Raw genomic sequence first — 25,128 nt, forward strand, 5'->3', positions numbered from 1 at the left:
CGTCCTTTTAACGCACGCTGTAGACGCAGGAGGTTTTCTGGATCCGAAAGGCAGCACATCTCCGTCGACTGAGTGTACTGCGATTTGAAAGTAGCCCATTCCTGCGGCTCTCCGGCGAAGGCGGGTAGGTCCTTGGCAGTAGATTGGCGCGCTATCATGGCGCCGACTCTGCTAACGTCCTCTGGGGCTGAAGTCGGGCTTCTTCCTTGCGAAGCCTCTAGTAGAATCGCCATTTTTGACAGCACCGTCATGATGCCGTCCATATCCGTAGTACGCGGCGCGGGCTCGGGATTCGTCTCCAAGGGCACGCGTCGGTCTTGATCGTGTAGTGAAGCACGGAGCGTTCGAACCTGCGTCCTCAGCCGCTGGACTGTATCTTCGGATGTGTCCGACTCGGCTGAGTCCTGATCTGTAGCAGGGTCTTCTCTCGGTTCCGTGCCTCCTCGACCCGAGCGGAGTGAAGGGGTTCTCGAAGTCATCTCTAGGCGCTCTGCGATGAATATCCGGTTCTTCTCGAAGGACCAACTTGTAACAGACGCGGCGGATCACTGCTTCGTCCGTAGCAATCGCGCCCGTCACAAGAACTGTATTTCTATAGGTGCTGGTGTCAAACGCAGAGTGGCCGGGCGTAGGCGGGCCTCGGCCGACGAACGATAAGCTCCGGGGGAGGTATCGTCGCCTAGAGATCCCTTGCGGGGTCGCTAGCGAGTAGCGCTGGCGGCCGCAATCCTGAGTCAGGCAACCGGGTTGTAAGGCCGGTATCTCTCCGTCGGTGGGAACGGCGGGGTGTGTTCCGGGGAAGTATCCAAGGGTCCAAATTATCCGGGGTCCAAAATCCAATCCAAAGAGTATCCGAGTTCCAAGTCCAGGGGGGTAGCGGTGTTCGAATCCAGGTGGCGATGAGGTCCGGTTTGAAGCGAGGTAGGGAGGTGAAGTGGAGAGTAGAAAGCCTTAGTAGTGTGGTGAGATGACTGACTTTATTTTTCCCCGGCGGGGCTATATATACAACATTTTGCCGTGCGGCGGTGGGCTAGGCCAATAGCGGGCGGTGCTAGGTTGACCAATCACGCGGCGAGAGAGATAGCGAGCACATTTGCCGGCTCTATCGGTCTCTCTCGCGCCACGTATAAGGTCCCCACCCTCCCGCTACCGGCCGCAGTTCCCCGCCGACCGCGCGGCGATCAACACTTATACAGAACAACATAAAAACACATTATGGGCATACAAATATTTTCATGAATTCTAATCTATATGTGGGCTTCAGTATGGCGATCACCACCCCCGAAAGTGACAAATACTAGTCTTTATTGAGGAGGTGGTAGATCGCTTACACATACTGAAGCCTCCTATGCTACATTAAAACCCCAGGAAGGGCCGCCAAGTTGGTGCATGTACTTTTACGTCGGCAACAAACAGTAAAAGATTGGTGTCGGTTACGCCACATTAACTCTATGTGCACACACCTATATATATAGGACAATTACTAGGATGAGGCGTTCAAATTTATTTGCTACCTACAGAGCTCTGGTTAAGATGTTGCATTTGCCTATGCGATCAATAACTATTAAATCCACTGTGTTGTGTAATCATCAAGTGCCCCTCTTTCCTGACCACAAGATCAGATCTAATCCCGACTGCCACGCGACAGAAGTTCCAGACAATAAAGGTGCCAGAACCCAGAATAACGGTAGGTAATTGCAGTCATTGTATTTAGGGTTCTGTGGCAAAGCAAATAAAGGCTAACGCATTCCGTGAACCAGCAATTTGAGCGTTCATCTGCTAACGGGCAAGTGGCGCGATCAGGTGTTTTATGAAATGCCTTACCTAGTCCTTTCGGGATGATTCCGCTCTTGGGTCTCGGGTTGACCACCCAGTAATAATACTTCAGGGTGTGCACGGTCTGCAGAACCGTGCTGACTCTCCTCACGTTGCTGTAGATCTGGGTATCGGCGAGGAAGTCCGTGGCCAGGTAACAGTAGAGCCGAGCCTGCACCGCAGCAGGGGTGTGGATCCACAGGGCCGGGTTGAAGAGCACGTGGTCGAGAAGCTGCCACACCAGAAAGGAAAAGGAAAATATCTTCGCGTCAGAATGAGACTTACTGCTCGCAGGTTGTGTGCGCATGTTCAATGTTCAATTTTGGTCAAAGTAGATGAATTTCGAAACAAAAGAGATAGGGGGTATCACTTATTGTTGCTTAAAAAAATCTACAAATAAATAGAACGGGAGTCACGAATTCCCTCCATTGTGTTAAAATATCAAAATTAATATTTAGGCGAGTTGCAAAATCTACTCCGACTCATATGTCTCTTATGATATGTATATAATATATATTATACAGGTAGCCAGACACTACGCAGACGCAAAAAAAAGTGGTGATAGAACACGGACTTAGACCTATAAAATAGATCATGTTAAATAAAATATTAACCGTTTTTGAGATTTAAAATTTTTCCTATTTTTTCTCTTGATTAGTTACCTAAAATGATTGTTTAGTGTATGAATAATTATTTTTCTTTATTTATAACAATAAAGTATCTAATACTTTATGGCACCAAAAATAACGAGAACTATCGGATTGTCAGAAGTATTTTTAATTTAATAGGTTTGTGAAATACCACGAAGAAAATATCAGGATCGTAAAATAATCATTAAATTGGCAATTGATGTTGCGATAGATTTCATTCTTTTTGTGGAATAAAGAAAATAGATACTTTATCACTATGGTAAAAGAAAAATAAGAAAAGATAATTCATCAACAAAAATATAATTTTAGGTAACTAAAGCAAAATCAAGAGAAAAAAGCAGTTAGAATGCAATATCTCGGAAACAGTAAACATTAACCTTTATTTTATAGGACTAAGGGTATTCCATCACCGCAACATTTTTTACGTCTAGTGTCTATACAAATCCTGCTCTGGATGATTTTTATTAAAAGAAGAAAAAGCCTCCGGAGAGGGCTTTCTAACTTTTTCAGACAAAGCTTTTTTAATTTTTAGTTATTTATTTTCAAAATGTTTTATTCCTGTTTTTTTTTCCATTTACTGTGTAAAACAAACGCCTATAAAACCAATGTTAGGTACGAAAATAAAGATGGTGGTAATTTATATTGCTAGACGAATGATAGTGATTTTGAAAACTTTTTACGAAACTATTTTGTCATGGAAATAACCAACTGTTCAAGAAATTTAAAAATCGGTAGAATTACCATCGAATTCAGTAGATCAGTAGATTGCTCCCAAAATCAGTAGATCTACCAAAAAATCGCTAGAGTTGGCAACGCTGTTGAAAATTGACAGCTTAGTCTCTTGTGGTTAGGATTGCAGGGTTATAATTTTTAAAAGTAGGGCTAATGGATCTAAAAAGGAGAACTATACTCAATTAAATTATTGTTTTCTTTCATAAACTTTGTCATTACAATAGCAAAACTGTCAATATTCGCAAAATGTTTTTAGTTTTTTTAACAAATAATTATGAAACATATGACATGTTTTAAAAATTGTATTGCGTAAGAATCAACGCTTTTATGACTCCACCCTAAGTCTGTTATTTTATTTTCTCTTAAAAGAAAACTCTTCCAAGATTTTCATTATGTGCGTTTATACAAATGTAAAATACACAGATCTTAAGCCGTTCCGGCGGCTAGCTGTTTGTACTGAAGTAAATTGGCTAACGCTGATGCAGATTCAAATCACAATATTTGTCATCAGGATCACCATTTCCAAATAATGATTATACTATACTTACCAAAACAAGTTTAAACTTTGAAAAACATAAACAAAAATAAATACTGAATTATAAAAAACAATTAAAAGAGTAAAAATGCACAAAACGGCCATACATTCATGCAAAAGTTGAACCAGGTTTAACTTTCCCAAACAATTTTAAATAATAAAAACTATCCAACATTTCTGATTGAAACTTTCACAATGCAATTATTTTCAGGCAAATGTACCAATTGAAATTCAGTTATATAATGACTGAAAAATGAAGAACCTACCTTTTTCATTCAATTCAACTTTTAATTTCTATAACACAGGCAACATGCAAAATATCCAATAGGGTAATAAATTTTGAAAATGAGGAAAAGGGGTCAGGCTAGCAAGATAATTTAGATGAAATGGCAATTGAATGTACATACACCTTTTTACATTGAACCAAATGAACATGCGTACATAACCTGTAATGAAAATGATTTAGAAAATATACAAATACAAAAAGACAATCTAAACAAATAGTTCAATTTTTTACAATATTCTTTGAAGTAGTTCATTGTAATTTATTTTAGAAATTAAAGACAAGTGATAATTAAATCCAGAAATTTTAAATAATCAGTGACCGGTTTCATTGCTTTCGCGTCATCTTCCAGATATTAATTATAAAATTGAATGTTCCGAATTTGTGGATTTAACACTTTGTATCCCGGAGCCGTGTAAACCCATGATTATATAACCACGCAATGTGTTCCCGTCCTGTGTTTTCACGTGGTTTACCAGCTGTCCAAAAAAGTGCATTTTATTGACATCTACTGACTTTTATTAGTACTTTTTCACTGCTGGTAAACTACGTGAAAACACGGGACCGGGACACAACGCGTGGTTATTATAATCACGTGTTTACATAGCTCCGGGATACAATCACTCTTTTCAGACCCTGCATATGTTCGAACATTGCAAGGTGGCTTTCCATAAAGGCCAATGTTGACAAAACTATCATACGAAAATGACTAGTTAAATTGTTTCAAATAAAAATGAGAAGTTTCAATTGATTTAACCCAGTGTTTTCATAATTATGACACTTTTAAAGAATGCTTCTCAAATGAAATTTCACAAAAATGGGCCGGGCACAGGGTAAATTCTATGTGTACTCGACCGTTGCTCAAAGTGTTTTAAGTATCACTCGTCTTTTATTTCTATAATAAAGTACATTTTTAAGTTTTCTATATAAATGCTATTATCGATGTATTTTGTTTTATTTATCCTTGCAGATAAATTACTGTAATCAAGTCAAATACCCATACGAAAGTTACAGGCATTTTAAATTTTAAAATACTTTATTTTACATGTAAACAAAAACACAAATATTAACACATTTTATGCGGGAAATGTAGAAATACCCGCTACGCCGGCTCCACTTTAAAGGCAGGAAAAATAGATCTACTGAATTATTTCATCCGAGTATTTTACGTCAATGCATGAAGATGCTCCAAATTACACACACATCTATAAAAAGTAAGATAGGTTTCGGTTTCATTTTCGTCCACACATATTCTTGCACAGATCTCATGGGAAACACGGGAGCTTGTGTGTAAGATAATTTGTTTAGTAAATGAGTCAATTGATTATATTTGTCTTCCAGTAATGCGCCTGGGATTAACCAGTAAGGCAAGCCCATATATGCTTTGGATATTTCAATAATACTACTGCAATTCGCACATTGTATGATACACTAGTCCGCACCATACTAGAATACTGTTCCATCATTTGGGAACTTTCTGAATAAAACTACATCCTTGAAATAGAAAAGGTTCAAAAGCTATTTTTGCGATACTTATATCTCAAAGGAAATAATAATTATCTATTCTTGTATCCATCATTATTTCTAGCAGGGATGCTGGATTACAACACCCTCGAATATCGTCGTCAAACTTTTCTTGGGAACATTTCTAAAGGCTGATTTCTGGAAATACATATAATCCAAATATACTGAAAGAGATCAGTTTGTATGTTTCCAATAATTATACTAGAGCGAGATTTCACGCACCAAGAAGCCGTACAAATGCAAGTCAGAATTCATCCATTAATAGGGCAAATCTATTTATACATTATTATATTTAGATATAATTCTATAGGATTTGCAAAAAATAGTGTCTAGAATGTATGATGTATGCTTGGAGAGCGAATTGGCGATGAAAGAAAGTAAGTCAAAAGTGATTGTATTTGAAAGGAGAAGTGAGGTTACTGACTGCATAATGAATGTTAACAACGAATGTCTTGAACAAGAATTTGTGTATCAAGGAAGCGAGTTTTCAAGAGATGGAAGATTAGAAAAAGATGTTGGAAGGAGAGTGAATGCGGGCAGCAAAATGAACGGCGCACTAAGCACGGTAATTGCAAATAAAAATATGTTAATCGAAGCTAAACTGGGAGTGCACAACCGAGTTTTAGTCCCATCATTTATGTATGGAAGTGAAACATGGAACTGGCAGAGGAAGGATGAAAGCCGAGTGAACGCGGTTGAAATGCGATCTCTTATACGAATGTGTGAGAAATCAATGTATGACAGGGCTATGAATGATGAAATCAGCCGAGAGTGTAAATCTGAGTCAAGTATAATTGATAAGATTAAGAAAGGGTCTCTGAGATGGTTTGGTCATGAAGAGCGAATGGATGACGAAAGAATGGTGAAACAAGTATATATGGCAAAAATGAACGGTAACGTGAGACGAGGACAACAAAGGAAGACGTAGCATGATCAGATAAACCAAAATCTTAAGTCTGGTCATGTCAAAAGCAAACAGAACCAAAGGGCATGTATGACAAGATGTATAAATGTGGAAGGAGCTAGGAATAGATGCCAGGATAAACATGTGTGGCGGTCCATTCTCTCTGCCTACCCCTATGGGGAAATAGCATGATGGTAGTAGTAATAGTAGTAGTAGTAATATAATGCAATTCTTTTGATATTGATCTATTTTTCTGTACATATTGGCAGTTTAGCAGCTATTTGCTTTCTATTCATTAAGATCTAACTTGTATTTACAGTCTCTGTTACATGATGGGTCAAACAGCCCATAAAGTAAGTAGACTATAATTGTCAAACAAATAGATATGTGTATTTTTTAATTCACTTGTGTGATAACTTGATGTATGATTTTTTCACTGCAGTCGGACAGTCTACAAAGCACCCAGAAGGCATATTATGACATATAAACAATATGTTGTGAAAATATGCATGGCATGTTAAGCAAGCCCAGCTAATGGGCTTACATGAAAGTGCAGCCACTGCCGTCTTACGCTCACACATTATTTTTTTACGATTGTTGAGCAAAAAGGCGACATTTCGGATTGTACTTTTTATAATATGGATTGTTCTGTCGTCTGCAAATGCAAATATGGACTATACATTTTTCAATGACGTCTTATAAATATATTTAACTTCTACTCTTTCTTATTAAATTATGATTAACCGTATATGGTGAGTATGTAATCGAAATTTCATGAAAAAATAACCAATATTTTAGGAGATGGAGAGATTTTTTTACCTGTTACATTATACAGAAGCCCGCATAAAGTGTGTTAATAATTTTGTAAGAAAAAACGAGTTTTTTTGTGAAAAATTAATTTTCATCATACGATTAATAATAATTATGAAGCATTGTTTAAAAATATACAAACAAGTTTACGAAATTGAAAATTTCTAAAAAATACGCTAAAATACAAATAAATTAACAAAAATTAGAATAAATTTGTAAAACCATATTTGCAGAGGAGATATTTTTCGTGTTTTTCTTTGTTCTTGAAATTATAGCACAAAATATAAAACTTTTAAATCAATTGAAATAGAATAATTGTACCAACTTACCTTTATTTATTTATTTATTTATTTATTTAGTATTTCACAGTTTTAAAATGTACAGAGTTTATTTGTTTCAGGTCCCGACTAGCTAGGAAATTCCTGTGTTTAGGAAGGACCTTATTTTATTCATGTGTTTTTTTTATTTTTAATTTCATTAAATGATGCTTAATAAATTCAAAGAATAATAATAACAATATAAAAAATCAATATAAATTTAAATTAGAAAACATGCAAGTAATAATAATAAAAATTGAATCATAAAAATAGATTAGAAAATATGCCATTAATAGTAAATAAATGAGACACAATTATTATAAATTATAAAACATACCGATAATAATAAAAATTGAACCACAAATACACATTATAATATATAAAATGAGTAATTAAGAAATTAAAACATTTTAAAATTTAATATTGTGATAATTATAAAGACATCAATTAGGAAGCCCTTTTTTAACAAATTAATTGAATATTTTTTTAGAAATTGATCAAGGCACAGAATAAAATTATTCTCAAAAAACACTTTAGCAGTGTGTGTAATTTTGATATTATTTTAAAACAAAAACACAGGTTTACCGTAACGTTATTTTAAAAACTACATATAATGCAATAACATTAATTAAAAATAAAAATAGTTCTAATAAATCTATGGAAAGTACCTATACAAGGCAAAAAATACTGAAAAAACAAACACAAATTTAAAGATGACAATCTTTCTATGTGGCTATTCCAAGAGGGGATTACAAACGCTGTCTTCATCGGTGGGTACATATCGAGATTATATACTTGATTTTTCTGCCATCTCTATCTACCTCGATATTGCGAAGCCGGCTCTACAGACTTATCGATACGTGATTTCAGGAAGATTTGACTTTTGATGAAAAAACAAATTAAATGGTTTTTTTTTCATAGTGGCAACTTTCATTGCAAAGTATTGCCATTGCACCTTGCGCATTGTGTCATCTCAAACATCAAATGATTTGACGTATGCGCTGTTACTACTCTAGATGGTGCTGTCTTGACTCTCAAACTTTACTCCGCGTTCGATGTCAAATTAAAATTAAATTATTTCTCTTTCGTATTTGAAATGGAACAAGATTTTTTTCACTTCCAGTGCATGGATATGGTTGGGTAGGGAGCAGGTGACCTCAATAGCTATCATTGGATTAAGATATAGGGTCAATAGCGTATCTTTGTGATTGCTCGGAGAATTTATCTTTAAATATACCGTAAAAGCGAAGGTATTGCTCTGTTCTTCTGCTTATAGTCACCCCCGGTTGTATTTCAATCCACTTACTTAAGTCTTTACGAATATTTGGTTAAAAGCTTTTGGCAAAAACAAGTTAACAAATACAGAAACAGAAAAAAATTCTTTTGGTCTTTTTTTTGTCAATCAAAAATTGTCAGATTTTTATATCTCGTATAATTCCAAGAATATTGTTTTTAGAAAAATGAAACAAATTTGAAAAATTATCTACCGGGATTCGGGGAAATAATGGATTGACCCAATTAACTCAAATATAAATTCAGAAAAATGAATTCAAAAAGAGGATTGTGTTTACGAAACCTTCGGGTTTCCTCCTCATCGCAGCGCTATACATTGACGGAGAAAGTATCTACAGCTGAACAGTAAAAATTCAAATCTACTGGACCCAATCCAAGTTCCCACTTACTTGCTTCAAGAGCAGTTCAGAGTTGGCGCTTAGGCAAGTTACAAGGTGTTTTGTGAGCTGAAGGAAGCCGTTCAGGAGTTCCGACGTCAGGTGATCTCTCGAGCACCTCTGCAGCATGAAGGAGATGACCAGAAACCCTCGGCACTGGATCATGTGCTGTTGCACAGTCTGCGAGGACTCCACGAGGGAACAGATGAAGCCGAGAAGTTTAGAACTGAAAGAAAAGGAAGATATTGTACACGATTGCATCAAAATTATGAATGATTGATGGTTAAGTTTTACCATTTTATTAGACTAAGAGCACTTTCGCCTAAGTAGGCATCTTCAAGGCTAGTGATTGTTTATACATGTTTTACTTATTTGATTTATTTAATACTTAAAAGGGGATGAATGAGTTCCACATGATTTTACCATAACATTGGATCTCTTTTGGCTTCTCCGGGCAACGAACAGTCATAGGGCATGTCCAGTTGTGAGAAAAGCGGGAACAGAACTTGAATACCTCCGATGGAGTTCAGAGTACTGTGGATGGAATGTGTAATGACTGCTTTGACGTCCTGAAATCAAACACGAAGAAATATATTATAAATAATCATAAACTATTAATGATCTCATTGTACTGTATAAAATTGTAAACTCTCTTTTTGACGCACCAAAAATACTTGAATTGATTAATTTTAGAGTACCTGCTGTCAACACTAGGAGTACTTTATTGTTTCATTGCTCCAGTACTTCTTCCAACCAACAAAACAATTCATTGATACCGAGACTGCATGGGTTAGGTAATGCTTATGGAACGGCTGCAGACATTCTGTCCAATTCTTTACCATCTTATAAGTCCACAATATCAAGTTTATTTGTAGCTGCTCGTTAAACTATTAGTGACAATTCAATTTCATAAATTAAAAAAAAAAACTCACTTGTTTATTTTTTTTACCTTATACTTGTTTTATATTTTTTACTATTATATCAAATTGCAATGTAGTATTGGCAAATACGGATTTCATAGATACATATTTTTATTAATTATTTTTTCGTGATAATATATGCTTGCTTGTTTATTAATTTAACTTAAAAATGTCTTTCTTGCTTACCGCAACACTTTATTTATTGTTTGATTTACAGAAGTTATTTCATAAGCTTATATCTTTGCATTTTTTGTTTATATGCTTACTGTTTTTTCTTGCATACCTTTGTTATTATTGTTTTTTTTTTTTACTTTGTAAAACTTTTTATCATATCCTTTTTAACTAATTTCACAATTTTTTTTCTGTATATTCTGTTTATTATTGAGTATGTTAGCATGTATTTCATTTTTATTTTTTGTAAATGCCTTTTGGGCGTTAATGAACAAAATAATAAATAAATAAAGTACTCGGAAAAAATCGTTTTTGTTTGTCTTGGATATGGGATGTTCGATCACTGGTTTTGGTTAATTACCTTTATGAGTCCAATCACCACTGTTGCAAAGTTCAAGAACAATGGCGCGTGACAACTAGCAAGGGTTGACTTGTATGCAAATGATGCAGTACTGTAAATATTAAAGCCGGGCAAGTTTAGGCTGAATTCTAGTTATTTTACCTGGAGCATGAGAGCGTGGGGAGTGTGTACGAAGTAGGAAACATTTCCTTTGGGTGCGCTCTGCAGACACAGCTGACTGTCGGTGGCCACAGGATTGTACATAAACACTATTGCGGCAGACAGCTTCCCATCATATAGAACCTGAAACGTTCAATAAAGAAATTTGACATGACAATATTTTAAACTTTAAATTTTATTTATTAAGGATATCAAAATTAATACAGAGAATGTAAGGTACAAAGGAAAAGACACGCAATAAAACCAATAACAAATAGCCACAAATACACAGTTAACGTGAACAAGTATAGACTAAGTGTGTGTGTTTATATGTGAGGGTTTGTGTGCATGTAAATATAAGAATCAAATTAGTATTGTAAAAGAAGAGTGCATAAGTTTTTACAAACATTACTGAATTGTAAGATTAAGACATTGTAAGAATTGTTAAATACAGTAGAGTACCTAAACTAACATAAACCTTATTATTTTATCAATATTCCTACAGAGATGAGGTAGAATTTTTTTAAATTCAGGATTATCGATATTCGAGCGTTTACAGGGCTTATGACCTGTCATTGGCTGGGTTGAGTGGCCACTTTACGTTTTTTACAACATTCCCCATTCCGCTTATTAGCGAATATCGACACTGGTATTATTTTGATTCTTGTATATATCTTATTAAATGAGAAAGCATTCACTAGCGTGTTGGAGCACCATCTATGTATTGATATTGAAGTTAAGTATTTTTAATTAGCATATTACTTTATTTTATGTATTTAAGACTCTTCCGAGTTAAATTATGTGTATGTACAAAAAATACACATACCAAAAAAAATAATGTTGTAACATAAACCTGTTGATCACCAAAGACTTAAAGACTCGCATTTTGAATGCCATTTGGTTACAATCAAAAGCGCCAATAGAATGACAGTTTGAATTATGCTCTCGATACAGGCATAGAGTTCTGGGCATAGTTGTAGGATTAAGATGTTGAGGGTTGGAGCTCCTAGCCCAGCTGGTGATGGACAGAAGAGGTGAGGTTGCCATTGAATACGTATTTATTACATGGCGAATAAGATACATCATAGCGGCGATGATGGGTTGAAGATACTGCACTTGGACTACATGCTGGAAGTGTGACTGATTGAGCTGGACTGACTGGACTGAACTGGGCGTTGCCACGCCCTGTGGTCTCTTTATAGGCCACGTTTCTTTGTTGTGCATATCTCCATGGTAGGGACGATGTTAATGTACTGCAGAATGATGCTCCTGCCTTCATGTGCAATACTGATAGAGTTGCATAATATGTTGTATTGGATTCTATAGAAAATACTGACTTGCTTCATCGGTCATTGCTGTATTTCAGGTAAAATGATTAAGCACGTGTGTGTCATTGACCATGGACTGTTAACCCCACACAGTTAATATGAACAGAATTAATGGTAGATGGAATAAACAGTTTGATGTGAGACGAGTACGGTAGCCAAGAGTGTTAAGTGTTAATTTTGAGACTTTACAACAAGTATAATAAATAAGTTAAAAAATTATAATTTAGGATTATTGGGTAATTTTTTTTTATATTTGAAAAATAGTGAGTATACATGAAAAACTCACAACGCCAAGTCAGAATTTTTGTTTGTTGGCAAATCAAGATGACTAACTAGACAAATAGTTATAAAATTGCAAAATGACTAATCTTTATATATATATAATTATTCTGTCCGTGTGATGGCATTCCTAAACGGCTTAACCGATTTACGTGCGGTTTTCAGCGAAATGTAGATCTTTGCACTGCGCGTGTTCGTAGATATGAAAATTTTCCACACTTATGCAAACAAAATGGAATGATGTTGTTTTTTTGTGTTTGAAAAAAGTTTGTTTTTGAATGTTCACAAACAACATTCGCTTTTTATAGATCCCAATCAGATGCTCTCCCGATATTCCTTATAATTTCTTCCATACATTTTTGAAAGTCGCATTCATGAATAAAGTGCTCCCCTGTTGGTGAAAAGCGCCGAGTTTGACATTTGCAAAAAGAATTCTATATTTTAAAATTAATTAAGAAACAAGAACCTAGGTACCTATTTAAATTCAATATTTGAATATTAATAGTTTTTAGTTTTGGAATTCAGTCATAAACAAGTACCTAGGTACCTACTAATCAATGAAAGGTATTTCTAAGGTAATAGCAGGCAAGCCAACGTTCGGGCAGGACAACGTCTGTGGGGTCCGCTAGTTTGTTATAAAGTAATGAAGGAGATTACATTATTTATTAATTTACAAGTTAATTCTCGGCAGTATCGGAGTTACTTAGTTAAGTTTTGATGCATTTCGCGGTACGGGTCACGGAGCTAGAAGGTGGCAATTACCGGGGCGATGTTTACGCGAAATTAGGTTCTATTTACATAGCGGTAGGAACTAGTTTCGGAAGTTTAACGACGCGGGAGAAGTTCTATTTAGTTAGTGAACGGTAAACAATGAGTTGTCTGTGTACGCTATTCATGCAGAGCTAATTATTATTAGCTTATCCGCAACTTGCGAGGTTAATTTATAATTGAATATGCAAGGAAAGATTTACTTAATAACTTCTTTTTTAAAATACGTAATAAATATAGTAACAGTCCTTTGAATGCGTCCATTACTGCAATTATAGTCCTTAAGCTTGATTGAATTAATGCCACCAGTGATGGGAAATTACTGATCACTGATTATGTACCGGTCAAATCGATTTTATAAATATAGTTTTTTCATGCAAACATGAAACTGTTTCCGAAAATTGATATGAAAACGCAAAATCAAGCTTATAATAGTGTGTTTAAGACAATTATTTACTAAAAAATAAGACATAAAATACTTTTTTTCATAAACAACAAATGAATTGAATCCTGTGGCTAGTGTCTCGGACTCACGGACCGAAGGTCCGTGGTTCGAATCCCACTCTACCCCAACTTGATTCCATTTTCTAATAGTGAGTTATTTACAACTCGTTGAAAATGGCCCTCAAAATTAAATATTTGGGTAAATCATAAGAAGGCAAATATTTTTTATTTTTTTTATTTTTTTATTCGATCGACTTATGTGAAAAATTTCAACGCTTATCAGTTCATGTTTTACCACTTCGTTCAAATTTTCAAGGCACTCTCTTAATACCCATCCACAATTCCTCTTTCTTCTCTAACTCATATAGTGTCCATGCGGCTCGACTGTGGAATCATCTCCCATCCACCATCAAAGGTGTAACTACATTATCTCTGTTTAAATCACGTCTGAAGAAACATCTCCTTTCTCTTCCTTAATCTCTCCTACTTTCCTCTTTCCTCTTTTTTCCTTTTTCCCATTGAATAATAGTTTTGATTTAAGGAAATTTATTACGTTTATTTCTATTTTTAATATATCTTTAGCTTTTTAATATTTTTTTCTATAGAATATGTTCTGTAACTTGAATCACAAAAATATTTTTTTTATTTAATTGGTTGGTTGGAAGAAATTGCCATTTGGCAATAAGCCCGCCAATGTACAAATAACATTATGTACAAAAAGTTAAATAAATAAAATAAAAAATATTACATTGATTAATTTGTCCCATCTGTAACATTTTTCCAAAATGACTTAACCTTGCAAGAACGTCGTTAATAATTAGGTTTATTTTAGTTTTAAAGCTGATTTTGTACAATTATGTTAATTTATAAGTCGAGCAATGAATAAAAAAAAAGATGAACATGCCAGATACAAATTAAATCGGGTTGTGGTCTCGTGGCTAGTGCTGCCGACTCACAAGCCAGAGGTCCGATGTTCAAACCCCACTCTACCCCAACTTGATTTCCATTTTCTAATAGTGAGTTATTTACAACACGTTAAAAATGGCCACCAAAAATTGAAATATTTGGGTAAATTAAACGCTAATATTTCTTTTATATTAAAATATTTTTTTTTTAATTTTCGTATGTCAATATAAATCACTCCTTCATCACTACACGTCCCTACAAAGTTATTCGTCACTTTTGCTGACAACTGTCTTCTAATCAAGCTATATTTTAAGGACCATGGTACAATAATAATTAAGTCCTTGTCGTCAAAAGTTTGGACAAACTCAAAATATTGTCTATATTACTTTATTTGTCAGTTCGGAGAAATGCTTTAAGCTGGACGCACATGCGTTCGCAACCCAAAGCGAATTTTAAAAAACAAAAACACCCGAGCTCTAATTAATTACTCAAATATTTCAATTTTGAAACCTTCTTCAAGTAGTACTAAATAACTTTGCTAGAAAAGGGGATTCCAGTTAGGTTTGAAACTCGGATTTATGGTCCGTGAGACCGCGACTCCGCCACGTAACCACAACTAGAAAGAAAAAATGTACGAGCAACAGGGCGGAAGAAATAATTAAAATTCGTACGAAATTTCATTCAATTCATCGGGACCTAACTCAATTCATTGTGCTCCTAAATAAATAATCCAATAAGGCTTGTGCGAGTCCTCCCCTCTTTCGCCTTTAAATTTACAATTTAATTAAAGGAGAAAGAATGTAATTGGTAGGCGAGGCACCTGTCAACCTGCCATGTGTTCCCATAGTCCGGGAGGCTGAAGGTTGGAAATCTCCTTAAGTAATTTACAACCAATGGAATAGTTGGAAACTCACGACTATTGGCGAAATGCCAAGTCGAATCGGGAAATAGCGAATGGCGAGCGATCGCATATTTATTTAACACTTTATATACATATACATATACAATGTATATACATATGAGGGCAGGCATATTCTATTTCGTATTATTCTCGTAATTCTTCGTTCTAATTCTCAAGGCGATTTCTCAATACCCATCCACAATTCCTCTTTCTTCTCTAACTCATACAGTGTCTATGCGGCTCGACTGTGGAATCATCTCCCATCCACCATCAAAGATGTTACTACATTATCTCTGTTTAAATCACGTCTGAAGAAACATCTCCTTTCTCTTCCTTAATGTCTTCTCCTTTCCTCTTTCCTCTTTTTTCAAATAAATCATATTTTCGTAAAATCAGCATATGTTAATTTGGTTTATATTTTATTTTTCTTTTTTTTCTTTTCATGGTCATATATATGTGCTATAAACGTTTTAATAATTAAAAAAGGAATGGCCGACGCTCAGACGCTGTAGTCTTTGTGGGCATTTTTTCCAATTCATGTTATAGCTTAATTTTAAGATGTATTCTTCCAAAGTGTATTTTTGTAATTATATTTCTATGTAAATTAATGTATGCATGGAAAAATAATCAAATTAAAAAAAAAGTTTTTTTATTAATTTTAACAAAATGAGATTTAGATGAACTTTTTCGCTAATATTTTGTAGAGGGTCGATGACAATAAAAAAAAATCATATTTGTTGTAACAGAGAGAGAAAAAACTCTTGAGAAGGGAATGAGGAAGTCCAGGCATTTGCAGGGCTTATGACCCGCCGTTGGCTGATTTAAGTGGCCACTTTACACACTGTGTACCATTCACATGTTTCAGGCAGAATGCCTAGGTTTAAACATTCACATTTTCTCAACTCTTCTATCTGTTGACTTTTGTGAAGTAATCGATGACAAGTCATAAGCCCTGTAAATGCCTAGACTTCCATATTCCCTTCACAAAAGTATTTTGCCTCTCTGTTGCAACAAATTTAGATCTGAATGGCTCCCTAGAAAGGATATCCAGCCTGTCTGCAAACATTTGGAGATACTCAAAACATTGTTGAAAAAAATAAATATTCAAGTATATAATATACAAATACATTTGTTGTTATGTTTTTTTTATTTTTATGTTACAAAGACGTCAAACAGTTCATCATAAAGCCACAAAATGGCTGAAAAATGACCGCTGAAATATTGCGATTCTCGATATTGGCCCCTTTTGATCCAAGCTACAGATGTATTCGTGAAATTGTCAATGACACAAAAAAATATTATTGAACCGAATACTGCCAAAGCTCTCATGAACAAAATGAAATTATAATAATAAAAAAGCGAAAGCAAAGCTAAATAATGATGTTTCTTTTTAAAGAAATTATCACGAAAAAATCTGCAAGAGTTGAAAGCCGTTTTTTAGCAAGCGCTCGCCGAATTTTCCACGTTTTAGTCGGCGATCTAAGAGCAGTCAAAACTTGATGAAAAACTTCCTTTATATCCGGGACATAATGCTTCCGGGAAAATGAATTAACTTGTGCGTGGGAACACTCCGGAATATTAAAAATGTGTATTATGACCGTTTTTGATATACCGCGGTGCTTCAAATCCCGCGAAATTAGATGGGGTAACCAAACTTTCAAAATTTTCCTTCTTTTAAAAAACATGCACTATACTGGATTCAAACTAAAGATATGAACTCATTTTTCTATGATTTATTTTGTTGCCCTTTAATAATAAGGAATATTTTTGTGTTTTTTTAAAAATATTTTTTATTTCCTTTTTTAATTGCTTTAAAAAAATACCATATTATCTTTTACGGAATATTTTATTTTTTCTTTTTTCTGTTATACAAAAATATTATAACTGTCCATTATTTACTATAGCAACAAAAATTCATTAATATTTTCTTGTATACTCACGAACAGGATTTTTTTGTTTACTATTTTTCTATTAATATGTATTTCATTGATATGTAATTATGCTTAATTATTTTTAATACTCTGTTTTATTATCATGTTTATTGTAAAAAAAAACAAAAAAATAATAACAAAAAAATAAATAAAAAAATGACTCATTTTATTAACGCAATTTTTTAAAATCCTTTAACTAAAAAAATGGTAAAAAGCATGTGAATTTGACGAGTTTTTTAAATAAATATTCAGAACACACATTCGCTATTTACTCTAGAAAAAAAAAATAGTTATATTTTAATTCATTTTCACTTCCATATTCCCTTATTTAAGGTATTCTCCATCCCTGTTGTAATTTGTTAATCTTAATGACTCCCGAGGGGGTGAAATCCAGTCTTTTGTCTACGAACATTTAGACAAACTCAAATATTGTAATGAAACCAACTGGTACAAGAAGAAGTTTAAAAATTTAAAAAAATTTTTTTAGGCGTTGCCTAGTATGTGAAATAATTCAGTCAGATGAATCTCTTCACAACAATAAAGGTTTCAGCTCTTTAACTTCACTAAAATCAACAAATGGAGGAATTGAAGAAATTTGGATGTTCAAACATAGGCAAAATGGTGAATGTTACACAGTGTGTAAAGTGGCCACTTAAACCAGCCAATGACAGGTCATAAGCCCTGTAAACGCCTAGACTTCCATATTCCCTTATTTAAGGTATCCCGGCAGTCTCCGTGGTAAAGCGGTTAAAACGCTTGACTCACGCATGGAAGGTTTTGGGTTCAATTCTTGGTGAGAACACCGAAATTGAATTTCATTAAAGCTACTTTTTCTGCCGGTTTTTTTTAACTTCACCACAAACCAAATGGCTTATTTCGATACAATTTAAAAGCAAAATACAAACATGAAACTAACTGCTTTTAATAATGCCTTCTACCGGCCGATCTGTGAAACGTTAAAATATATCCAACAAACCATCACGCCGTTTCCCCGTAGGGGTAGGCAGAGAGGATAGAACGCCATAACACTCTATCTTGGCATACAGACCTCGCTTCCTCTACATTCATACATCTTCTTTTGCACGCACGCCGATTATTCTTACTTTTGACATGTCCATCTTCAAGTATTTGATGGACTTGATCGTGCCATGTCTTTCTCGGTCTTCCTCGTTTTCTGCATCCATCAACATTTGCATCGTATATCCTTTTAGCCGTTCTTTCGCTGTCCATTCGCTCTACATGTCCAAACCAACGCAGCACCCCTTTCTTGATTCTGTCAATAATGCATGTCTCAGCCTTACACACTTCACGGATCTCGACATTTGTGCACCTATCATACATCGTTTTACCACACATTCGCCTGAGAGATCGCATTTCGACAGCATTCAACCTACTTTCATCATTATTTTTCCAATTCCATACTTCGCTCCCATACATTAGAGTTGGAACTAGAACTCCGTTGTGAACTGCTAGTTTAGCCTCCTGCGATAAACATTTGTTTGCCAAAGTAGATTTTAGTGCACCGTTCACCCTGTTCCCGGCACTCACCCTCCTTTCAATATCTTTATCGGCCTTTCCGTCCCTAGTAAACATACTTCCCAGGTACACAAATATATATATCCGCTAAGATTTTTGTTATTATTTTATTTATTTATTGATAAAAAAAAAAACTGTTGTACCAGAATTTATATAAATATTTTATGTGCCATTTGAAACATTAAAAAAAATTACACGTGCGTGAGAACCCATCGCTAGGCGTTTCATACCTATATGCAATCTAGCGGCTGATTTGTGAAACGTTAAAATATATACGCAATGATTTTTATTATTATAATTTTTTTTATTAATTGAATAAAAATGTTTTACCAAAATTTATATAAATATTTTATCTGCCATTTAAAACATATAAAAAAAAATACACTTGTGGGATTCGATCGCTAGGCGTTTCATGTATACAATATTTTCGACGTCCTCGTCCACTGGAAGCGTGGCATCTTATGTAATCCAATTACTCGGTGGTCGGGTAAAAAAGAAAAAAAAATAGCCAGGAATTCAAATGCACGCAACGATCCACGGATGCTCGGTGTATGTCTAAGAGACAGAGTAAGAAATGAAGAAATGAGGCGTCGAGCCGGAGTCGTGGATATCATGGATCGTGCAGCGAAATTGAAATGGCAGTGGGCAGGACACTTGGCGAGACAAAATGATGGCAGGTGGACACCCAGAATAATAAAATGGAGACCATAGCCAAACAAAAGTGTCGGAAGGCCACGAAAAAGATGGGTCGACGACATCTCTCTATTGCCGGTAAAACATGGATGATGAAAGCGGGTGATGGGAAGGACTGGAGACGTTTGGAAGAGGCCCTTATCCGGCAGTGGAGAGAGGTGAAGAAGAAGATGATGTAATATTTGGTAAAAATTGATCAAATAAAACAGGATCAAATTCATTATTTAAGTATACCCTGATAAAAAAGCTTGTGTAGCTTTGAAACCGGTCGGTAGAAAAAATAAAAAATAAGTGCTTGAAAACAAAGTTGTTTTTATTTACTTTATGAAATTACTTGCATTTAAACTTAAGTCTATTTTAAAATCAAAAGTTTTTAGAAATTGGGATGACTCAAAACCAATAAGCATAATATTTGTTTTTCTTAAAATACGATGTTTTATTATTTTACAATCTTAGTTGTGTTCATGTGTAAAATAACGTACATCATTATATCCGAGTTGTGTTTTACGATATATTTTAAATAAACTGTAAAAAATTTAAGTTGTGTTAGGAAACTTACGGATGCAGATGGTTCGTCTACTTCAGATATATACTCTCCGAAGAAGTCGAGTCTTCGATAGTTATCGGGTAAGATCGGACGGGATTCATTGTCAAACTTGAATTGGCTCTGGAGTTGTGTATCCGTGGGTGAGCAAGGTTATTTACAGGGGATCGTGAATATGGCGGGTCACAGGCAGGTGCGGAAACAAAACAATACGAAAACAATCACAAACAGCACAAAACTTTTACGTAGCACAAAAATGCATGCAGAGGTAGCACAGTCATTGAAATAAAAATGAGCGAAATCAAAGACAGCACAAATATGGCAGCGTTACAGGAAAAACTGCAAAAAAATATTGAAGCTGAACATACAGACAAAAAATAACTTATAATATAAAGAAAAGCTAGTAGACAAATTTAATTCATTTCATTGTCAGGCAAAAGCTAGAAAAAAGATGTTAAAAACTCCAAGAGATTAGTTTACTTAATTAAAAAAACATAAATCGTAATATTTTAGTTTATGCGATTGAATTAAATGTTTTTCTGGCTTTTCCTTGATTTATAAGTATATACAGGTCCCAAAAAAGTATTTCACTCGAGGGTTGATATGCCTCTTCGTGACTCGTCAGAATATGTACATGACTAGGTGAAAATCGTTAGTTTTCGAGATATTGGCACTTTTGTAAATTTCGTGAAAATGTACGCCTAAGATCAGTTTCTCGAGTGCCACACATACAAAATTTCATATTTTAGGATTTTATTGAAAGCTACGCTATCCTGAATCATCCTGCCGTTTATCACAGTCCAAAATAATAGTAAGTGCTGTGTATCTTTGCGGAGGAAAATCATTCATGCCCAATTCATGCGTTAAAATTGTTTATCAGCTAACTTTGACACTTCAAACTGAAGGCGAAGATTTTCACAAAATCGATAAAAGTGTCAACATCGCGAAAACTAATGATTTTAACACTTTGAATCCCGGATCCGTGTAAACACGTGATTATATAACCACGCGTTGTGTCCCGGTCCCGTGTTTTCACGTGTTTTACTAGCTGTCTTAAAAAGTGCATATTAATAACATCTAGAGACTTGTATTAGTACTTTTTCGCTGCTGGTAAACCTCGTGAAAACACGGGACCGGAACACAACGCATAGTTATTGTAATCACGTGTTTACACGGCTCCAAGATACAAAGAACAAAAAAAGGAGTGAGGCCCTGTATATGTGCGAACATTGCAATGCGCAATGTGGCTCTCCATAAAGGCCAATGTTGGCAAAACTATCATACAAAAATGACTTATTTAATTATTTCAAATTAATCTGAGATGTTTCAATTGATTCAACCCAGTATTTTCATAATTATGACACTTTTAAGAGACCCTTCAGAAAGCATAAAATTTCATAAAAAAGAGCCGGGCACCGGGTAAATTCTATGTGAAATCGGCCGGTACTCAAAGTGTAAAATAGGTCATATTCTGTCATTAACTGGCATATTGGCTCTCAAAGGAAATACGTTGGGTTTTGGGACATCATGTAAAATACTTTAAAAAAACAGTATCATGCAGGTAAAACTATAAAAAATAAAAATATTCTAATAATAACGATATCATGAAGTGAAAATTAACTGTGTTTTAAAATGTTTTCAAAAGAAACCTTTTTCAATTAAAATTCTTGATTTTGTAAAAACGTCTAGAAAATTTTACTCTTATTAATGAATTAAATTCACTTCAAAGCTCAGTTCAAATGATTTATTGAACTAACAAATAAATTAGTAGTCTCTAATGAAGATTTAATACTACGGCTGTGGTCACCGCAACTTTTAATTATCATATTGCAGTCGACGAAAAATAGCCCGATCCGAACAAGCCGCAAATTAGTAACTGAATGTCGAATATTCATTAATGGATTTCAAAACGTATTTCAAGGGATTAAAATAATATTTACTGTGTACTCAAAAACTAAATTGCAGGTTTAATTTGCGAAAATTACAAACCAATTCAAAACGAAATTTGTTTTGTTAGGTTTTATGTTTCCACTTTGTTATAATTTTTATGTATTTGAATATATAAATATTTTTTAAATGTACCTAAAAATCAAATAAAAAAACTTGTAATATAAAGTATTATAATTGTGTAGTAATAAAGTGTAGATAAGTAGTGTAAAATAATTATTCAAAAACATGATTTTTAAAACACAATTAAATTTCGATAAAAAGTTATGTTTGCTTTCATGAACTATTTCTGAGTTACTATGCCGTCCTCAAATACAGACAATTCGACAAGGATATTTAAAAAAATATATTTCGAAGTATCAGGAGAACATAAATTATCAAAGATTTGTATTCAAGTATTTTAATTTTAAATGTGCACAAAAAAATATGAAAACCGTTCCTGAGGTGCTATTATGGATCTTGTCACAGGGGTAGAGAAAAAATAAATTTAGGGATGTTAATTTTTTGCTTGTGAATACATTTTGCTTTATATACGGCCACAGTGGTAAAAAGCAGATACGGTTTGGCCAATTCAACCTAATTAAGCGTTTTGGGTATCGTTTAAGGTCACAATAATCATGTTTACTTTCACATGTTCATATTTATTTGACGTTTAATCATCAGTGAGGCCATATATCAAGCAAAGTGTAAACGTATGCATAAAATTAAAATTGCTTAATGTATCTATATGAGTAGATAAGATTCAGATACCCTGGAATCTAGTAGATAAAAAAAACACAAAAGTATCAGGAGAACATACTCAAGAAACGGTTATCTGAATACGAAAATCGTATGAAAATATTTGTCTTCTGAGGTGTTTTGAAATCTAAAAAAAAATAATTAACCCAACCGGCAAAAAGACGGATAGCTAAAAAACGCCAGGCAGAGTAACACAAAAATAATTCGATACTGAGGTATCAGGAGAACAACATGTCATGAGGGATGTCAGTTAGCCTACTTTGCACGCTTACATGCTTATCTTTATCATGCAATACTGCTACGTCACACGAGCTGCGCGCCGGGGGCGCAGGTACGGGAGGAGTAAGCGCGGCAGACCACGCGTCTTCATCAGAAACTAACAGCGCATGCTCGGCCGCTACTATAGGCTCTTCGCTCACCCGTTTGTGGTTCTCCGGAAGGTTCAAGTTGCACTCGTTGTCGAACCGGAACTGGCTCTGCGATCGCCGGAAGTAGCAAAAGAGAAAAAAATAGGGTTAGTAATGAAAGACATATCCTGAAAATGTCCGCACCTGAAATTGCAGCGTTAAAATGACGAAAACACAAAAAAATAATCAAATAAACACGTACTGCGCTCCTGTGAATCATAAAAAAATAAGGTTAGTTTTGTACTACAATTAATAATGTTTTTTTTTTTTTTTTACATTTTGGTTATAAAAATATACATGTTTACGTATCCGACATGCTTTTAAACGAGTTTGAAAATATAAATGAGGAATTAAGTTCTTTTATTAAACAGAAGTCCACTTATGAAAGAAATGAGGAAATGTGGAGAATGGTGAATGTTCCGCAGTAAAATGACCACTTCAATAATTTGTTTTGTAACATGGTGAATTTGTTAAAAAAATGTCGTGGTTTGATAGCAGTGGCGAGCGGAGATTTTATTTACAGGTAAGCTATCAAATAATATAATGTATGTTTACTATAAATTTCTATTTTTTCTGTGGTTCTGCGTGATACAACAACTCTCATTTATGAAATCAACTCAAACGATGTAACTTCGTGATATATTATATTGTGTTGCTATATTACACATTAATTTAACACATAACTTAAATAAAAGTTCAGTCAGTATTAGGTATTCTCATTAAGATTGAAATGTCAACTGGCCGATTTGTTCTAGAAATGAATAATGCCAAAAACGGCCGCGTCGAGCGCTACATGTTTTGCGAGTCGTATGCCAAAAGTACATCTGAAAAAAAATAGGATAATGTGCTGCTAACAATACAAATTAACTACCTGGTAAAAGAAGAAGTATAAAAATTGGAAAATTGTTTTCAAGCGTTGCCTAGTAGGTGATTTGGTTCAGCCGGATGAATCTCACCCACATGATAAAGGCTTCAGCTCTTTTACTTCACAAAAGTTAACAGATGGAAGAGTTGAGGAAATGTGGATGTTCAAACATGGGCAGAATGGTGAATGTTACACAGGGTGTAAAGTGGCCACTCTAACCAGCCAACGACAGGTCATAAGCCCTGTAAATGCCTAGACTTCCATATTTCCTTCTCAAAAATGTTTTTTCCTCTCTTTTGCGATAAATTTAAATTATAAATCCCATTTATAGAATTATTAAAATATATATATATGCAACAAAACTAAAAAAAAAACCTTCTCCTGCACAATTATGGCTCGATATGTTCATCCAGGACACTGAACACTATTCCCAACCCTATTGGAAAACGGCAAACTGGTTCATTGGTTAAAATTTGAGTTTCATTTTTAACTATCAGATCTTACGGCAGCATTTTTTAACAGCACAAGGCCGACGCGGGCGTTATTCCATCTCCCATTGTTCTCGCGCAGGTTTGACAGCCGGCGTGCCCGTGACAGTTGGTGACGCGTCAACAATGACAGCTCGCCATCTTGCTGCGCGCGGCGCGACTCCGCAGCGCCACAAAGGCGGCCGCATTGTGCTACTGTCAACCGTCTGGCGGCTCTGGCGACACAATGCCCGCCTGTCAGGGCCGGCTGCAGGCCCGCGATGACAATTAATTCATTTTTTTAGTTTCATTAGCATGCGAAGCGTATCAGATTTGCGCGTGATGCTATTGCTATTGTGGCTAACAAGGAAGTTAAGCGGTTTTTTATTTTTTAATTGACTATTAAACTAAGCCAAAAAAGATTTTTTCAATTTTTATTATCAGTGGTATGATTTGAAACAAAAATGTATTTTTGAGAATAATCCGCGTGCGACGTCTCAAGTTTTCTTCCTCTTCTTCTCGGTCAGTTATGCCGATTTTTTTT

The 25,128-nt window shown here is 34.8% G+C and overlaps 1 protein-coding gene across 1 annotated transcript in view; it reads right to left on the reverse strand.

The window, feature by feature from the left end:
• The window catches only part of LOC148279523 (neurobeachin-like), a gene marked incomplete at its 3' end in the record, with an annotated part of 163,577 nt that overhangs the window by 19,988 nt on the left and 118,461 nt on the right, over window positions 1-25,128 (reverse strand). Inside the window, exons 7-12 of the mRNA XM_088229806.1 lie at window positions 23,118-23,321; window positions 20,176-20,283; window positions 10,834-10,974; window positions 9,664-9,809; window positions 9,253-9,466; window positions 1,825-2,047 (exon numbers count right to left, since the gene is read on the reverse strand). Of these exons, the coding sequence (XP_088085932.1) occupies window positions 1,825-2,047; window positions 9,253-9,466; window positions 9,664-9,809; window positions 10,834-10,974; window positions 20,176-20,283; window positions 23,118-23,321 (1,036 nt within the window). The remainder of the gene's footprint in view (window positions 1-1,824; window positions 2,048-9,252; window positions 9,467-9,663; window positions 9,810-10,833; window positions 10,975-20,175; window positions 20,284-23,117; window positions 23,322-25,128) is intronic.

This window comes from Micrasema longulum, unplaced genomic scaffold (genome assembly GCF_059751315.1).
Source record: "Micrasema longulum isolate JH-2025_06_02 unplaced genomic scaffold, ASM5975131v1 h1tg000709l, whole genome shotgun sequence".
NCBI classification, from domain to species: domain Eukaryota; kingdom Metazoa; phylum Arthropoda; class Insecta; order Trichoptera; family Brachycentridae; genus Micrasema; species Micrasema longulum.